This window comes from Dromiciops gliroides, chromosome 1 (genome assembly GCF_019393635.1).
Source record: "Dromiciops gliroides isolate mDroGli1 chromosome 1, mDroGli1.pri, whole genome shotgun sequence".
In the NCBI taxonomy this organism is placed as follows: Eukaryota; Metazoa; Chordata; class Mammalia; order Microbiotheria; family Microbiotheriidae; genus Dromiciops; species Dromiciops gliroides.
In genome coordinates this window covers 488,893,317-488,908,858 of record NC_057861.1, presented here as the reverse complement: position 1 = coordinate 488,908,858, position 15,542 = coordinate 488,893,317, and the positions used below count along the sequence as shown (strand labels likewise).

The following is a 15,542-nucleotide window of genomic DNA, read 5'->3' as shown; positions in this document are numbered from 1 at the left end:
ACTGTTTCTAATACAAGCATACACTGTACAGGGTGTCCCTAGTGTGGATGTAAATTTTAATAATTGCTTTATAAAAGCCTTAAATGGCTTAAAACCACACCTGTGTTTTTTTTTTCTTTTTTCTTTGGGGGGGGGGCAGGGCAATTGGGTTAAGTGACTTGCCCAGGGTCACACAGCTAGTAAGTGGTCAAGTGTCCTGAGGCCGGATTTGAACTCAGGTACTCCTGAATTCAGGGCCAGTGCTCTATCACTGTACCACCTAGCTGCCCCTACTTTACTTTTTAATTCAGCGAAGGAGTGTATTGTATATTCTCCAAACACTCATTTATAAAAAACATAAAATCTGCTTAAATACCCAAATATATAAAAGCAGGAAGAATGACAAAAAATTCTAAGTATACCATCATACATTTATTACTGAACAACCTCTCAACTCCAAAATAGGGCACAGGGATTAAAAATAAAAATTCATTGCACTACTTAGTAAAGCATTACTAATAACTTTCATAAAAAAATGTACATATTTTGTTAAAAATTTATCAAGCCTTCAAATGATTTGGTTACAGGTATTATAATACATTTAAAACTACATTAAATGATACAATAGAGTATGATGAAGGAAAGACAACAAATATGATTTCCAACAAAAAACTCATAAGCTTTCATAATCATTATTAGCAAATTTGAAACAAACAGCAAAATGAGGTAACTGAATGTACCAAAAGGAAAATAAAAACAGTTTTAATGGCGGCCCAAAGATATCTCCAACAAAACTGTTTTCCTAAAAGGAAAGTGAGTTGGTAGATCCCATCCAAAGTATTTACAAGAGGCCTAAATTTTAAGAGCTGTAAACAAATCACAGTTAAGAGATTGTATAAAACCTAAACATACTTACACATTTCCCCCATTTTGCTTGAAAAACTTTCAGTAAGAAATGAGATTTGATATCTGGAGGCATTGACATCTCTCTTTCAAAAATAAATAAAGTTGACAATTCATGCATCAACCACAGCAGAGCTAAGGATGGTAATGCCAATCAATCATTTTCATTTTTGGAAGGAAAAGAGGGCAAAGGCAATAAACAAATATCGTATTGGATTCTGGTGCTGTGAATTACCACTGTAAGGGTGTGGAGGTGCATTAATTTAAAGGCAGTAACAGCTGAACAAGAAACCCCTTTCTCTTTCCCCCTTTGTCAGCCACAACAGGGGAGGTTCAAATGCAGCTAGTCTGAGCTGGTTCAGAACACATGCATGTGTGCTTTAGATACAGGCTACCTCATGGAAATAAATCTGCATACATCTCCAAGAGTTCCATGCAAATAACAGTTTTTTAAATTTCAGATTAGCTACAAGAGTGCAACAATTAAATTCAATATTTACCAAATTAGTCCTTACTGCCCTCTAAACTGTCAACTGCTTCACAGAACTTCACTGGAAAAGGGACATTATAACAAGAATTCTTAAGTTCAAGGAAAAAAGTACTACTTTATCTAAATATTAGTACAATGTGCCTTGTTAATTATGTATTTCTATCTAAATTAGAAAAAGTGCTTTATTTGCATGCTTCAATAAAGTGAATACTGAGTGTAGTTGTGTTATTGTTACATCTGTACAGATAAAAAGATTTTTTTCTGCAGCTATATAAAAGAGTCTATGTATCAGATGTGTGGCATATGCAATTTTAAACATGATTTCCTTATTTTAAAAAAATAAAGGTTAACTATACATGATTTAATTGGTTTGTGGTTGGTTGTGTCAATAAGTCCACTCTACCACATTTTGGGGGAGGGGGGGTCTATAACCGTTTAAAAAAATAGTATGTTGTATATATTTTTTTTATCATTGTTTTATTTCATTAGTGCTCTTAAGATCTGACAAATATGGGCAGACCAAAAAGTTTTATAATTCTATCTTCTCATTTTAACTAGGTAGGAGTCAACAGTGTCAGAAAAATGGGCAAAATTGTGCTTGTTTTATGTTACTCAACTTCACGTTGCGATTAGTCTATAGAGTCTACAAAAGAGGGCAAAGCAGCCATGGTGGTAAGCAATAACACTGTCTGAAAAAAATAACTGACAAGCTGAATGGCATCCAAAGTTATGACACAAGGAACTTAAAGCTGGGACAAGACTGCTAACTAAGTGTGCTGCTTATGGTACTGTGACCAAAGTAACGATGTTCAACCAAGGTAGAAGCAGAGGGATTCAGGAAATGGAATTCTTTTCTGTCTAACTCTATTACTGAAAAACAGTCTAAATCAGTTTGAGATATGGTAAGTGAATCAGTTTATTCAAGACCACAACTATAATATTATTCAGGTCAATTGAAGGGAGGTTAACTACCTTTTTTCACAGCGTTATTTGTTCTAATCCAGAACGGAATCCTCTTTTATACTGCTGACATCCTGGACCACTGATTGTATTACACTTTACTCATTCATGCAAGGAAAAAAAAAACCCCACCCCAACATCCCCCAACCCCATGTTTGACAAAGAAAAAAAAGCAGGGGTCTCATCATGGAGTTCACCCATACAGCACAAGATAAAAGGGGTACCAAGTGGGAAATGGTACTCTCCAAAAGAGAACTAGCCAGACTATGTTCAGAATCAGAATTTTAGTTAAACTACTTAACAGCGGAAGAGAAATGTCATTTCCTCTCAATTTTTGCTTGCACTATACAACAAGGAATATGTGCCAGGAATCCAGTTTGAACTACTCAATGCAAAGAAAGATTCTGGTGAAGGAGAAGGCTAATTTCAGGAGGTGGGACTACATGGACTGGGGATATTCTTAGTAACAAATTACTGAAGCATCTTCACAGAGTAAAAAACCTAACAGTTAACAAAAAAAAAGAAAAAAATCACAGGTACTTTATTTAACAAGCTGACATGAAATGTTAAGGAGATGGGAACATACATCAACAGTCAAATTACTGACTGAACATGTTAATATTGCTAACTGATTATGTGTGATATATTGCACCTTCTAACAGGAATAGCAAGCCTGACATTTTAACAATTCACTTTCATAAGAGAATCTAAAAATTAGGTCCTGGTAACATTTTTTCTATAAGTGGCCAAAGTTGAGACCACCAAAAAAGGGAAAGTATAACAGCCACCTGAAGAATAAAATGGTCTTTGTATACTTAAATTATATTAGGAAGGAATTGGGGGAGAGAGGAATATTAAATGCTTCTAATGATTGCACCCTTTAGCATTCAGTGTGCACAGCAAACACAAGGAAGAGAAACCAGTGTACACGTACTAGTACTGCTTAAATAACTCACAAGATTATCCATTGCAGCATAATTAACACTACACACATTCATCAGTACATGCTGGTATATAGGATCTCACACATACATATGCTACCACACCCTCACACAAATACTTGCATACTTGCAGACATACATGGATATATCACCATCAAACTCACACATTTCATTCATTTCCACTCACAGTTTCTGAAGGCCCTATATAAGGTAGATTGCTATATTGTTTGGAGCTACCACTCTTTATAAAAGCACATGCTAAGATCACGTCCACAGTAATCTTGCAGCAACACTCGGAATGATCACACAAAAACCAGGGAATGTTAGTGCCACACACAAAATTAAGCTAAAGAAAAAGTCTTTGGAGTTCCAATCACACTGTTAGTATAACATCCCATAATTGTGACGACTAATTGTATGTAAGCTTTATAATTAATTAAATCACACAGTGCAAAGAAAGGTCCATTGACCTTTTTGGTAGGGGGAAGGCTGGAAGCCACACAGGTAAATTCAATGAAAAGTCCATATATACATGTGATGAGGAACACCCAAACTAAATTTGTGCTCTTAGATTGGTCATTCTGAATCACGATGGCACTTCTGATGCGTCAGCTCGACAAATTGGGCAGGTACGTTTGCCTGTAAGATGAAGGCAAAATAAGACTTGACTGAGTTGTGATTCAGACAACATTTATTCAAAGAACAACATTTCTTTTCATTATTACATTCATTGTTAAAATTAAAAGTTAAAAGATGCCTCCATTTTGTATCCTAATCATCAAAATACAGTTAATTCAGCTTTGGGGGAATCAGTATGGTAAAGAACATTCTTGGATAAAAAAAACAACAACCTGGGTTTGAAAACCTGGCACATATTAGCTAACTGATGGTAGGTATGTCATTTAACCCCTATATGCCTCAGTTTTCTCATACATAAACTGAAGAAAAATAATGCTGGCTCTTGTAAACTTGTAAAACAAAATATAAAAGTGAATTATTATTATATTAGGTTGGGGGAACATTTGGCATTTGGCTTGATTTAACCCATGGACACTGTTAAATATAATCTTTAGGTGGCATGGGATAAAAATCAATCTTTTTTTTTCTTTTTTTAAAAAAAGCAGTATTTTAGCTTTTGATTAAAAGATTCAAAGTCATACAAATTGACTGAGGCAGCAAAGTATAATAGAAAAGACTCCATGATCTGGTGTTAGATAATACATCTAGCTTTTGCATTGACATGTTTGCAAAGTGTTTTATTGTACTAGCTCAGTTGGTCCGGTGTCTTGATCCTGACTCTGCTACTCACTGACCATATGCTCTTGGACAACTCACTTCACCATTTTGATATTGTTTCCTTCAGTTATAAAAGAGAATAGATTAGATGATCTCTAATGATCCTTCCTACTCTAAACCTGTGTTTCTATTTTTTTTTTTTTTTGAGGTTTGAACATAAATTTCTAAAGCAAAGCAACACCTTTCTACCTGGCCAATTCTTTCAGATTTTCACAGGTAAAAGAAACTATTCAAGTAAAACAAACACCTTAAAATTTAAAGTAAGAAGAAAGCTGACAAATCACTTCTTAATATACAAACTCATGTCAATAAGATGCTATAAGGGGGGAAATAACAATGAGAGCACTCTAGTACATGAATTTCTCTCCCATTTACTGCCCTTATTCTCTTTAGCTAATTCAAAGACTACTAGGCCAATACACACAGGTAGGCAGGAATTCTTAACCCGGGGTCTGAGACTTGGTAGATAGATTGACAGGCCTGAAGTCATGAGGATTGAGTTCAAATTTCACCTCAGACACTTATTCTACTGCCCTTATTTTCTCCTCTTTAACTGTTCATAGCTGTATAGAATTGGTTATATTCTCCATTTCATAAAAACACAAACAAAAAACCCAAAAAACAGTAACAAAATAACTCCTATAACTCCAGACTAACAGATTGCTTTTTCTTTCTTCATGGTCTCTGTATTTTTTGTGACAGTGGTCTTTAACAGAAAATTCCCTCATCTTTAAACAAATTTAGAAACTGAATCAAAAGTAGATAGACCTTGGGGCACAATTTTTTGTGAAATATGGCTAGAGTTGACACCTAGTGGCAAAGTGGAAATTTTGTGTGGGTCAGTTTCTGTTTTGGGAAAAGCAGTTGATTATATTTTAGATCACATAATCTAGACACCACTAATTTCAACTTTCTCTCTGCATGGGTGAAGTTATCCGTGGGATTGTTTTACACATTTCTCCTAATGGAGCTGGTGTCATTCTCAAGTAATAACACTTGAGGCTGGTAACCTTGCTATGGATTCATGGACTATACTAATTTATTCAGTAAGTAAATATTTATTAAATGTCTAATGTGTACAATGATATCATATTGCTTGCCTTCTCAATGGATGGGGGAAGGACTAGAAGGGAGAGAATTTGGTTCAATATTGGAAAAGATAAAGGAAAGAAAAGACTCTCCTGGGGGAAAGAAAATAAAGGTTTATGTGTAATGTACTGAGAAGGGTTCTGGAGGAAGGGGAAGGGCTGGTACAAAACAAAGAATGAGACAGATGGCTTTTAAAGAACTAAAACCTAGTAATGAAGACAGCCTTTAGATACATGTAATTCATAGGCACACACTTAAATTTATTGAGTGATTTGGGGTTTACTGAATTTGATAAGTTTTACTGAAGAGATCAGCTGGAGGAAAAAATGCCTTTGAAAGCAAGGACCATTCCCCAAAATGGCTCTGGTTACCAAATATGTTGACAAATCAAATACCAACAGCTTAAATTTATTAGACACTCACCAGGGGCCAGGCAATATGCCAAGCCTTGGGAACACAAGAAAAAATCAAAACTGTCCCCCTGCTTATATGGTTACAGGGAGGGAGGGGGTTAAGAATGACATCTACAAAATAATCCAGAGGGCCAGACTCAGCTTACTAAAAAAATGTAAAACCATTCTCAGCTTCTGGGCATTGTTGGGCTAAATCAAACACAGATAGAGGAAAGTCCCAGATTTGGCCCTGGGCTGTAGTTTGCTGATACCTGTTCTAAAGAGTGGGTGTCACAGGAGGGTTAGTCTTAGGGCAGTCCAAGATCAGGAATTGGGGGGGGATGAATATACTATATGGGCTTCAACTCAAAAGGTATTTATGTTGAAGTAATCTTTTTCCTTAGACTTTATATGCATGAATCATACCTAGAATTCTAATAAAGCCCATTCATTTAATGCTAACTCACTGAGATGGCTGCATTTTGTTGCTGCTTCTTTTTTCCCTAATACAAGTTCAAGTCTTTCAAATCACTTCTCTTTTCCCTTTCTCCCCCTTCTATCTCTTCCGCCTCTTCATCTTACTATTATCAGACTAAAGTTTATGAAATAGTCTAAGGCCTTTCATTTTTGCTATATTCACAATAATTTTACCACTGAACAAATTTAAATACAAGAAGTTATAATATGTGACTCCATATTGAAACAGAACTACCTGAAATGGTGAACTAAAGGTTTATTCAAGTGCCTTTCCACTCAAGCAGTCTAGGTATATAGTTTAAGTTAAACATGTTTTTATATATTACAGAATTAATCAAGCAAGAAAACAAAAGTTATGGGGGATGGAATTTTGTTTATTTTTACAAGTCTGTTGAATCATTTACATGACCTACTTACTGTTTTCTTGGTAATATAATATATACACATGAATGCAACAATATAATTTAGATTCCACAGTTAGTAACACTGATTCTATGTCCTTTTTTAAAAAAAGCAAATGTGTATGTGTACAAACACACATGGAGATGGTCACAGTATTTATCATAATATACTCTATCTTCATATAAGTCTGTTGATTATATTGAAATACTCCTTATTTGTTTTGTTTTGTTTTTGCGGGGCAATGAGGGTTAAGTGACTTTTCCAGGGTCACATAGCTAGTAAGTGGCTCCTTCCAACTAAGAGTCTATGACAGCCATTTAAGAAGTACTTTTTCAGGGCAGCTAGGTGGCACAGTAGATAAAGCACCAGCCCTGGATTCAGGAGGACCTGAGTTCAAATCCGACCTCAGACACTTGACACACTTACTAGCAGTGTGACCCTGGGAAAGTCACTTAACTCTCATTGCCCCAACTCCCCCAAAACAAAAACAAAACAAAGAAGTACTTTTAAGTTACTTTTAACTTGTTCATAGTTTTAGAACGAGTCTTTGTAATATTTTGTAATGTTTATTGTGTGCATTTTCCAAGGCATGTCCCCTATACCTCTACCACATAATATTCTCCATAAAAAAACCAAACCTCAACATAAGAGCTTTGAGAAACCTTTTACATCTATAGTGAGGAGGAATCAAAAACATATGTCAAAAGTTATTTAATAGAAACTTCTACTTTACCTTAAGCCATTTGTCAACACACTTGGCATGGAACTCGTGGTTACAGGGTAAGACTCTAAGTAGCTGCCTTGACTCAAAATCACACATGCATACTACGCACCTAAAGAGAAAACAAAACAATGGAATAATGCTATCCAAATGAAACAGTATATTAGGGTTTTTTTGTCTTGTTATATCTGGAGACATCTTAGAAATTGTCATATACTATATATCAGAATCCCATCACATTTCCTCCTAAATTACAAGTTTAAACAGAAATTATTAACATGCAATTATTCTGAAAATGAACATGTAAAACTGAACAAACTTTGAAGTTTTGTACGTTTTATACTATACTTGTTTTTTTAATTTAAAAAATTATAATAAAGATGTATTCTGAGCAAATATAAAATAATTCCTACTTTAATACCCCAAAGATGCTTCTTCAAAGAGATTACTGCAATAAAGAAGTATATTATCAATATTTTATACTATCTGTGAAACTTTTAGAGTTAACTTAAGGATATGGAATGTGAAATAAATGAAAAAGGGCATTTGGTTTTCTAATGATCAATGCAGAATCCAAACTCAAAATATAAAAACACGTGCTTAACAGACTTAACCAACAGGTAAACACTTACAAAGTCTGTTCTGACTGGTGGTTGTTGGGATTGAACCGGTAAGATGGAAGCTGTTCAATATCTGCTTTTGTTAATCCACGTGGCTTAGCCTCTCCCAGTCGTTCTGCCAGATTTAGTAATGCCTGTGTATGCAGGAAAAATACTTAATTCATTTAAAAATTCCATTTATAATTTTGGTATTAGCTACTTTTGTGTTTTCATCACCAGGACAATGTAATGGTGGTTGGGGTGATGAGAGGAAGGCTCTGTTAGATACATGGTTTAAAGAGAGCCCCCACTCCCACCAACCCCAGTACAGTCAAAATTCACCTTATCCTCCAGTCTCCCATTATGCATCTGCATAATTAACTTTGCTGCCTTTTTTTTTTCTTAAGGGGGCTATGAGGTTAAGTGACTTGCCCAGGGTCACACAGCTACTAAGTATCTGAGGCTAGTCTTGAACTGAGGTCCTCCTGATTTCAGGGCCGTGTGCTCTATCCACTATCCATGTAGCTGTCCCACTTTGCAGCTTTTTGTTACATTTTTCTACTCAAATGCTTTTGAAGTAGTGTTGCATGGACAGTGACTTAGGTAGAGAACCAAAAAGGGAAAAAGGGGGTTCTGCAGGTTGTCACTAAAAAAGCTATGGGATGGAAGGGAGAGGTTCTAGGGACTGGGAATACTGGGAAATGACTATGGAGTAAAAAACAAAAGGCATTATTAATAATACTTTTTTAAAAAGTTCCAATGTCAACTTCTCTTCCCTTCCCTTTCTTAGCACAACTCACTGTGTCTTACCATGGCTAATGCTGGGGCAGGGAAAGCCAAGGAGATGAACAAGAACACCTGACTCAAAGATAGTTCTATTCTTCAAACCTTCACAACCAGAGTCCTTGGTGAATACTTAAGAAAAAACACAACATGCTTATTTGTTTCCTAGAAAGACTTACGACTACTAAAAATATACCCAATATGATAAAACTTGTAAGAAAGAAGACATGTTCCTGACTCCCATGGTTCATGGGAGCTCAATGAGGTCCCCAAGGGTATTAAGAGCAGCAACTAGACCTGAAAAGGGTGGAACCTACCTACACCTACTTCACACTACAGAAGCCTAGAGAATCCCTGACCCTCTTTACCCTGCATACCAGTAAAGGATAGAAGGTACTATTCCTAATCTCATAAAAATGAACATTGAAAGTAATGTTTAGGGGGCAGCTAGGTGGCACAGTGGATAAAGCACCAGCCCTGGATTCAGGAGGACCCAAGTTCAAATCCGGCCTCAGACACTTGACACTAGCTGTGTGACCCTGGGCAAGTCACTTTACCCTCATTGCCCTGACAGGGAAAAAAAAAATAATGTTTAAAAATCGCAAATTAGTAAAGAACTTATGCAACACAGCAAAGCCTCAAGGGATATACAAATCCAAATTGAAGCATCAATGGGTGGGATAAAAGTACAAAAGGAAAAATAAAACTGGATAATAAATGGACCGTAATATTGGAAGTTTAAAAAGACTAACAAATGAGAATACAACAACCAGGGAAACTGCAAAACACTATCCAAGATCCAGTCATACCTATGGAAACTGCAAATAACAAAATAAATGATATCAAAGAAAGATCAATAGATAATAAAAATAAAATTGAAGAAAAAACCTAGGAAGGCAATAGAACTGAGAAGACAATGTACATACTAAAACAAAATAACAAATTTGGAAGAAAGAGTGAGAAGTACAAAAATTAATCAGGATGCCAGAAGATAAAAGAAAAATTAGCTAGACAATGAATCAAAGGGATTACAAATATTTTTTCAAGTCACTAGGCAATATGCTACAAATAAAGTAGCAAAAATATATTTGGCACAAGCAAGGAAAATCCTAACTAATTCTCCAAAGCAAATAATCATAGAACTCTCAAATTCTAAAAACTGAAACAACAATTGAACAATTAAACAACCCTAGGCTGGAAGTATGTAAAATAGCTGTTCAATCATTTAGTTACATGGCATTTTAAAGTTCTTAATAAAGAGATGACTGGCTATTTCCAAAGAATGTACTGTATGCATTTATGTAACAACTTAAAACTTCTGAAAAGCAAGATATTTATCACAATATAAGTGTCTTTATATTTTGGATTGTACTTGGAGTAGTAAAATTATTTTATGTAAATATAATCCTTGTTAAAGAGACAGGAGATAGATTGCTGGTCTTGAAATAAGGAGAACATGAGTTCAAATCCTGCCCTAGCTGCTTAACTAGCTGTATAATCCTGGATAAGTGATTCTGCCTTTCTGAGCCTCAGTTTCCTCATCTGTAAAATGGGAATAACAGAACCAACCTTCACAGGGTTGATATGCAGATCAAATGGAATATAATTTAAGGGATTTGACAACCTTTAAAGCACTATATAAATGTAATTATGAGAATAAACATCTCATTTCTCTTCTTTATGGAAGACCATTTGGAATATACTGATTTATTTAAAAATTATTTACTAACCTCATAATTTTCTACTTCTCCATCTTCTACATCCAATTCAAAACTGAAGGCTGGACCTATTGCCGGTGGCACTGGAAGCATTGATCTACAAGAAAGACAATGAACACTAAGTCTTACTATTTATTTAACACATTTAAAAGCCCAGTGAGTAGTGGGAGTGGAAGGGAATTAGAGAGGACTGTTTCACTGGGTTTGAGAAAGGCTGAAGTTCATGAAGGTCTGGTTTCTAGAAAAGGCAGACCACAAAGGGCAAATTAAATAAAGAGAATAATGAGTTTTGGTGGGGGGACAGCTTGGGCAAAGAACTGGTAAAGGAAATGTGGGATAATGTACGGTGGAAGAGAAGACTAGATAGATATAATTATTGCTGAAGGATGTTGATATGAAGAGCAAGAGTAGCAGATTTCAGAGACAAAATGGTATCAAATCACTTTTGTGGCAGTGGGTAAAATAATGGCAGCCAGAATTTAGTAGTAGATTTAGTAGTAGTCTAGGGTTTACATTTCATGAAACTATGACTTAATTTTTTATTGACAGTTTAATAGCCATTGCCACTTTGGTAGTTTTAATTTGTCAAGTCTTGAAACAAGATTTTGGCATGAGACACAGATTTCTACTTTTATAGACGTGGAATTTCAATGTTCATGTCCCTTCTAAGGGAAGGTAAAGGCATCCATAGGAGATATTCTATTCCCAATTCTTTTGTCATTTTAAATTTTCTTTGGGTTGGATATTTATATCTCATACATCATAGTGGTTTGGAAAGAAAAAAAAATTGTACCACCAGGAAATAAGTAGCTCTACTACTATTTCATGGAGAAAAATAAATATTAATTATGATTACCTTTGAAGAATTGAACACTTTAAAAACCAAGTAGTCTTCCAACTCTAAAAGGCTAATTTTGAGATGTGTCAACTAATTTGATCAATTCTCTAAAACAAAGAAAACCCTTTAAATGATTACACATGCATTGTCAAAGAAAATCCTTTTCATCAAACCAATAAAAGTTAATTTGTTTTCACATCTTAAAACCACAACATGAGGTTTTAGATATTAAAAAAAATTCAACCTCCAAAAAAAATTTAAAATTAACTGTATTAAAAAAAAGGTTTCAAAGTAGAATGGTTCTATCAGTGACAAGAGAATATATTTACAGAAGATATCAAACTCTTGGAAAATTGAGAGATGTATTGGGAATTTAAGAATCCTTCAGAAGGTATTTCTCTAAATCTTAGAGACAGAGGCTACTCTTCTTCCTCATAAGAAAAGCAGCAGCAACAAGAAAGGAACCAGAAGCAGTGAAAGGTATAGGTGATACTAGTTTTAACAAAAACAAAAACCTTCCATTTGAATCTTCTTTTGTCTCCTATCTTGATACACCTGTTGGCTTATGAATTTATTTCTGATACACATTTAGACTTCAATGAAGCTAAATTCTTTGCGAATAGAAACTAATCATTTTTGTTTCCAACACCTTGTACATAACAAGTACTTGAAAAATGTTTTTGAAATTCAATTATCCTTGTATCTTGCTACCCCTTTTTTTGCTGTTATTTTGAATATATGGATCACTTGGATTTGATGGAGGTGCCTTCTTATCCAAAAGTATTTTTTATGAAACCCTGGATTAATAAGAGCAAAATGTCCTTCAACTGAACTCCAAACAGAACACAGATAGCTGGCAGATAAAAGACCCTACCTAGTGACTTCTTTTCCCTCAGGATAGTAAGCCCCTATCTTATGGTGACATCTGGCCATCATCATCCTTGCCAAACCCTTATTTGGAATCCTATAATCTTGTCATGATGCATCTATATTTCCTCCATACTTGTTATAACCGAAATTGTTAAACTGCCTTTTGCTTCTGGGTTGATTTTTGTACCATACTATTGAAACTGACAACAACCTGTAATCACAGGACAAAAAACCCTAATATACCCTCAGAAAGAAGTAGTCTCTGGGCTCTCTTCTTGGGACAAAAATTAAATTGGTATTATGTTTTTGTTTCTGATCTGTCTTGTAGGAGGACAGGTATGGCTATCATGTTCTCTGATCTGGTTAATAGGGGATTAATTCTCTGATCTGTATTTATAGGAGATATTATAAGATATTATAATTGATCTGTTTATTAATTTTGTAGGAGATTAAAGATTAATTTCTCTGATCTGTTTGTAAGAGACATGCAGATACAAAAACTGTATTTTAATATTCAACATTGCTTTATACTTCTTGGAAATAAAGCAAAACATTCTGAATATGAAACACCCTTAAAATACACATCAATATTATTTTGTTTATATTAAGCTTTACAGGCAGTACATATGAGGGAATAAGTTATATAAAAGCAATAAATGTCTAATAGCTAGAGAAAAGCATTAAAACAACAGAGACAGAACTTACAGTACATACGGCAGGAGGCTGGGATGATAAGGGGGGGGTGGTATTGGCTGCTGGGATCGGTATCTACTGCGTCCTGTAAGTCTTCGAGGCATAAAGGGAGGATAAGGCTGTAAGGAAAAAAGCAAAACAATGGTGGCTGTGCACTTGACTAATCTGTCACTTTTATGCAATACTCATTTTTTTAAAAAGTTAAAATTCTTAAAAGTTTTTTGGGGGGAAGAACAAGCTTGTGATCTTATTGCTATAGGAAACTCCCAGGGAGGAAATGCCTTCCACCAGTGAAAAACTGCCTCGGGGCACTGAGAGGATAAGTGAGTTGCCCAGGATCACACAGCCAGTATGTGTCAGAGGTGGCACTGAAATTTAGATTGTCCAGGGGCTGACTCCAAGGATGGTCTATCCATTATGAAATCAGACTTTCATTTTCATTTCATTTTTTGAAAGCTAAATATTATCTCTCAAGCAAAATTTTGCATATCAAATCCAGTTCTTCCACTGACTTTCACTGAAACCTTTGGAAAAACAATTGGCTCAATATGTAACAAATCTGTACTTTTTAGAAAAAGAAATTTAATAAGGATAAGAGTAACATCTTACCCTCAGGTTCAAAAGTCACCTTCACAAGTATAACCTGGGGTGGACAGGCTATAGAGAAGTTCAACTGTAAAAGACTGAAAACTTCCTACAAGTCAATGGTGTTTGAGAGCAGTCAAAATCATTTCTCTGCTGTAAGATGCACGAGCTGATCACAAAAATGCTACTATGAGCAGCTCATATCTGGATTACTGTTTTTAGTTCCATGTCATATAGTTTAAGGAGGACATTAATAAACTGGACAGCATCCAGCAGAGGGAAGAGCTTTAAGCTGATACCAGAGAAGGATCGTTTTAATGATAATGATAATACCAACAATTTATAGTTAAGATTTGCTAAGGGCATTACATATACTATCTTATTTGATCCTCACAATAGTACCTAACTCACAGGATTATAAGCCTCATCTCACAGAGAAGGAAATGAGGCTCAGAAAGGACGAGCGACTCCCAAGGACCCCAAAGCTACTGTGGATCTGGGGTGTGGTTTGAACGCAGGTTTTTAAAATCTGGAATTGGGATGTTTAGCCTGAAGCAGAAGATTTTAAAAGGAAAATATGCAGGAGAGTTTAAAAAAAACACCCCCCCCCCAATATTCTCATTGACCTCACAGGGCAGAACCAGGAGAAACCAGCAAAAGTTTCAAGGAAGAGAATTTAGGTTTAGGTTTTAAGGGGGGATAAAATTCCTAACAATTAGAGCTACCCCCAAATGGAATGAGATGCCTCAGGAGGAAGTAGTGGGTCCTCCACTGAATATATACTCCAGGAGAAGAAGAAGGATCCTTGCTAGGTATGTTCACATATAGGTCAGATGCGAGAGTCCCTTTCAATTCTGAGAGAATGATCCTGAGATCACTGAGAATGCAGTAAACCTTTTAAAATCACAAGTTTGAAGGAAAAAAATCACATTTCACTTAAAACACTAACACACTTAAGTGATGAAATGTAAGAATAAAGGGATGAGTGTTATTACTTCAATGTTTGAGAAAATTAGAAGAACAGTGCCACCATTAATATAATGAATAATCAACGGGACCAGCTGGTCTGGGAGAAGTTCAGTTTTGGACATGTTGTGTCAGAGATGCCTGTGTTGTGCACTGACGTAGAATTACTCAGCAAGAGACTTATGACTGCAGGACTGAAATGTCAGAGAGAGGCAAGGCTGGTGTGTAAATGTTATGTTCTAGAATGAAGACTTAATATGTGTGTATATCTATGTCGAGGAAGATGAAAAAGGATGGAATTTCAAAGTGTTAGTGAATATTCCCAATTTGGTCCCTGAAACACCTATGAAGCAGTGAAAGATACTTCTTCCACTCTACATCCCTATTTTCTTTCTTTTTTTAAAAAGAAAAGAAAAAGATTTCTTAAAAATATATAATGAATACCCCCATGCATCAAAGGGAAACAATTAAGCAAAACCAATGGACAAAGCATCTCTGACAACATATATAATATTCGCGTACCTCGTTATGGAATGATAGATTTGGAGGAAGAGACTTTAGAGGTCACCTGGTCCACCCACAGGTTCATTTCTGTGGAAGTGAGAACTTCTGTACCTAACCATAACTGAAAGGTATAGGCGCACCCCCTGAAAATCCCAATTTCATGGCTGAAGACTACAAAGGTTAGGGTAGTCCTGGTTTACGTAACATTAAAGCCAAGAACAGCAACAAAAAATGATTTTGTCTACTTTTAAAAGTAGCATTACTGTATTCTTTTGATTTTATTTTTTAGCTTTAAATGAAGTTGACCACCCAATTATTTGCTTGAACTTAAACTGA

The 15,542-nt window shown here is 35.4% G+C and overlaps 1 protein-coding gene across 6 annotated transcripts in view; it reads right to left on the bottom strand.

The window, feature by feature from the left end:
• Positions 1–389: 389 nt before the first annotated feature.
• RNF38 (ring finger protein 38) overlaps positions 390–15,542 on the bottom strand; it is a 205,547-nt gene continuing 190,394 nt past the window's right edge. For all 6 annotated transcript variants that reach the window (XM_043970884.1, XM_043970875.1, XM_043970892.1 and 3 more), the window contains 5 exons: positions 13,164–13,270; positions 10,763–10,847; positions 8,283–8,404; positions 7,663–7,762; positions 390–3,912 (listed from right to left, as the gene is read on the bottom strand). In XM_043970884.1, coding sequence (XP_043826819.1) covers positions 3,850–3,912; positions 7,663–7,762; positions 8,283–8,404; positions 10,763–10,847; positions 13,164–13,270 — 477 coding nt within the window. In that variant the 3' untranslated portion in view covers positions 390–3,849. The remainder of the gene's footprint in view (positions 3,913–7,662; positions 7,763–8,282; positions 8,405–10,762; positions 10,848–13,163; positions 13,271–15,542) is intronic.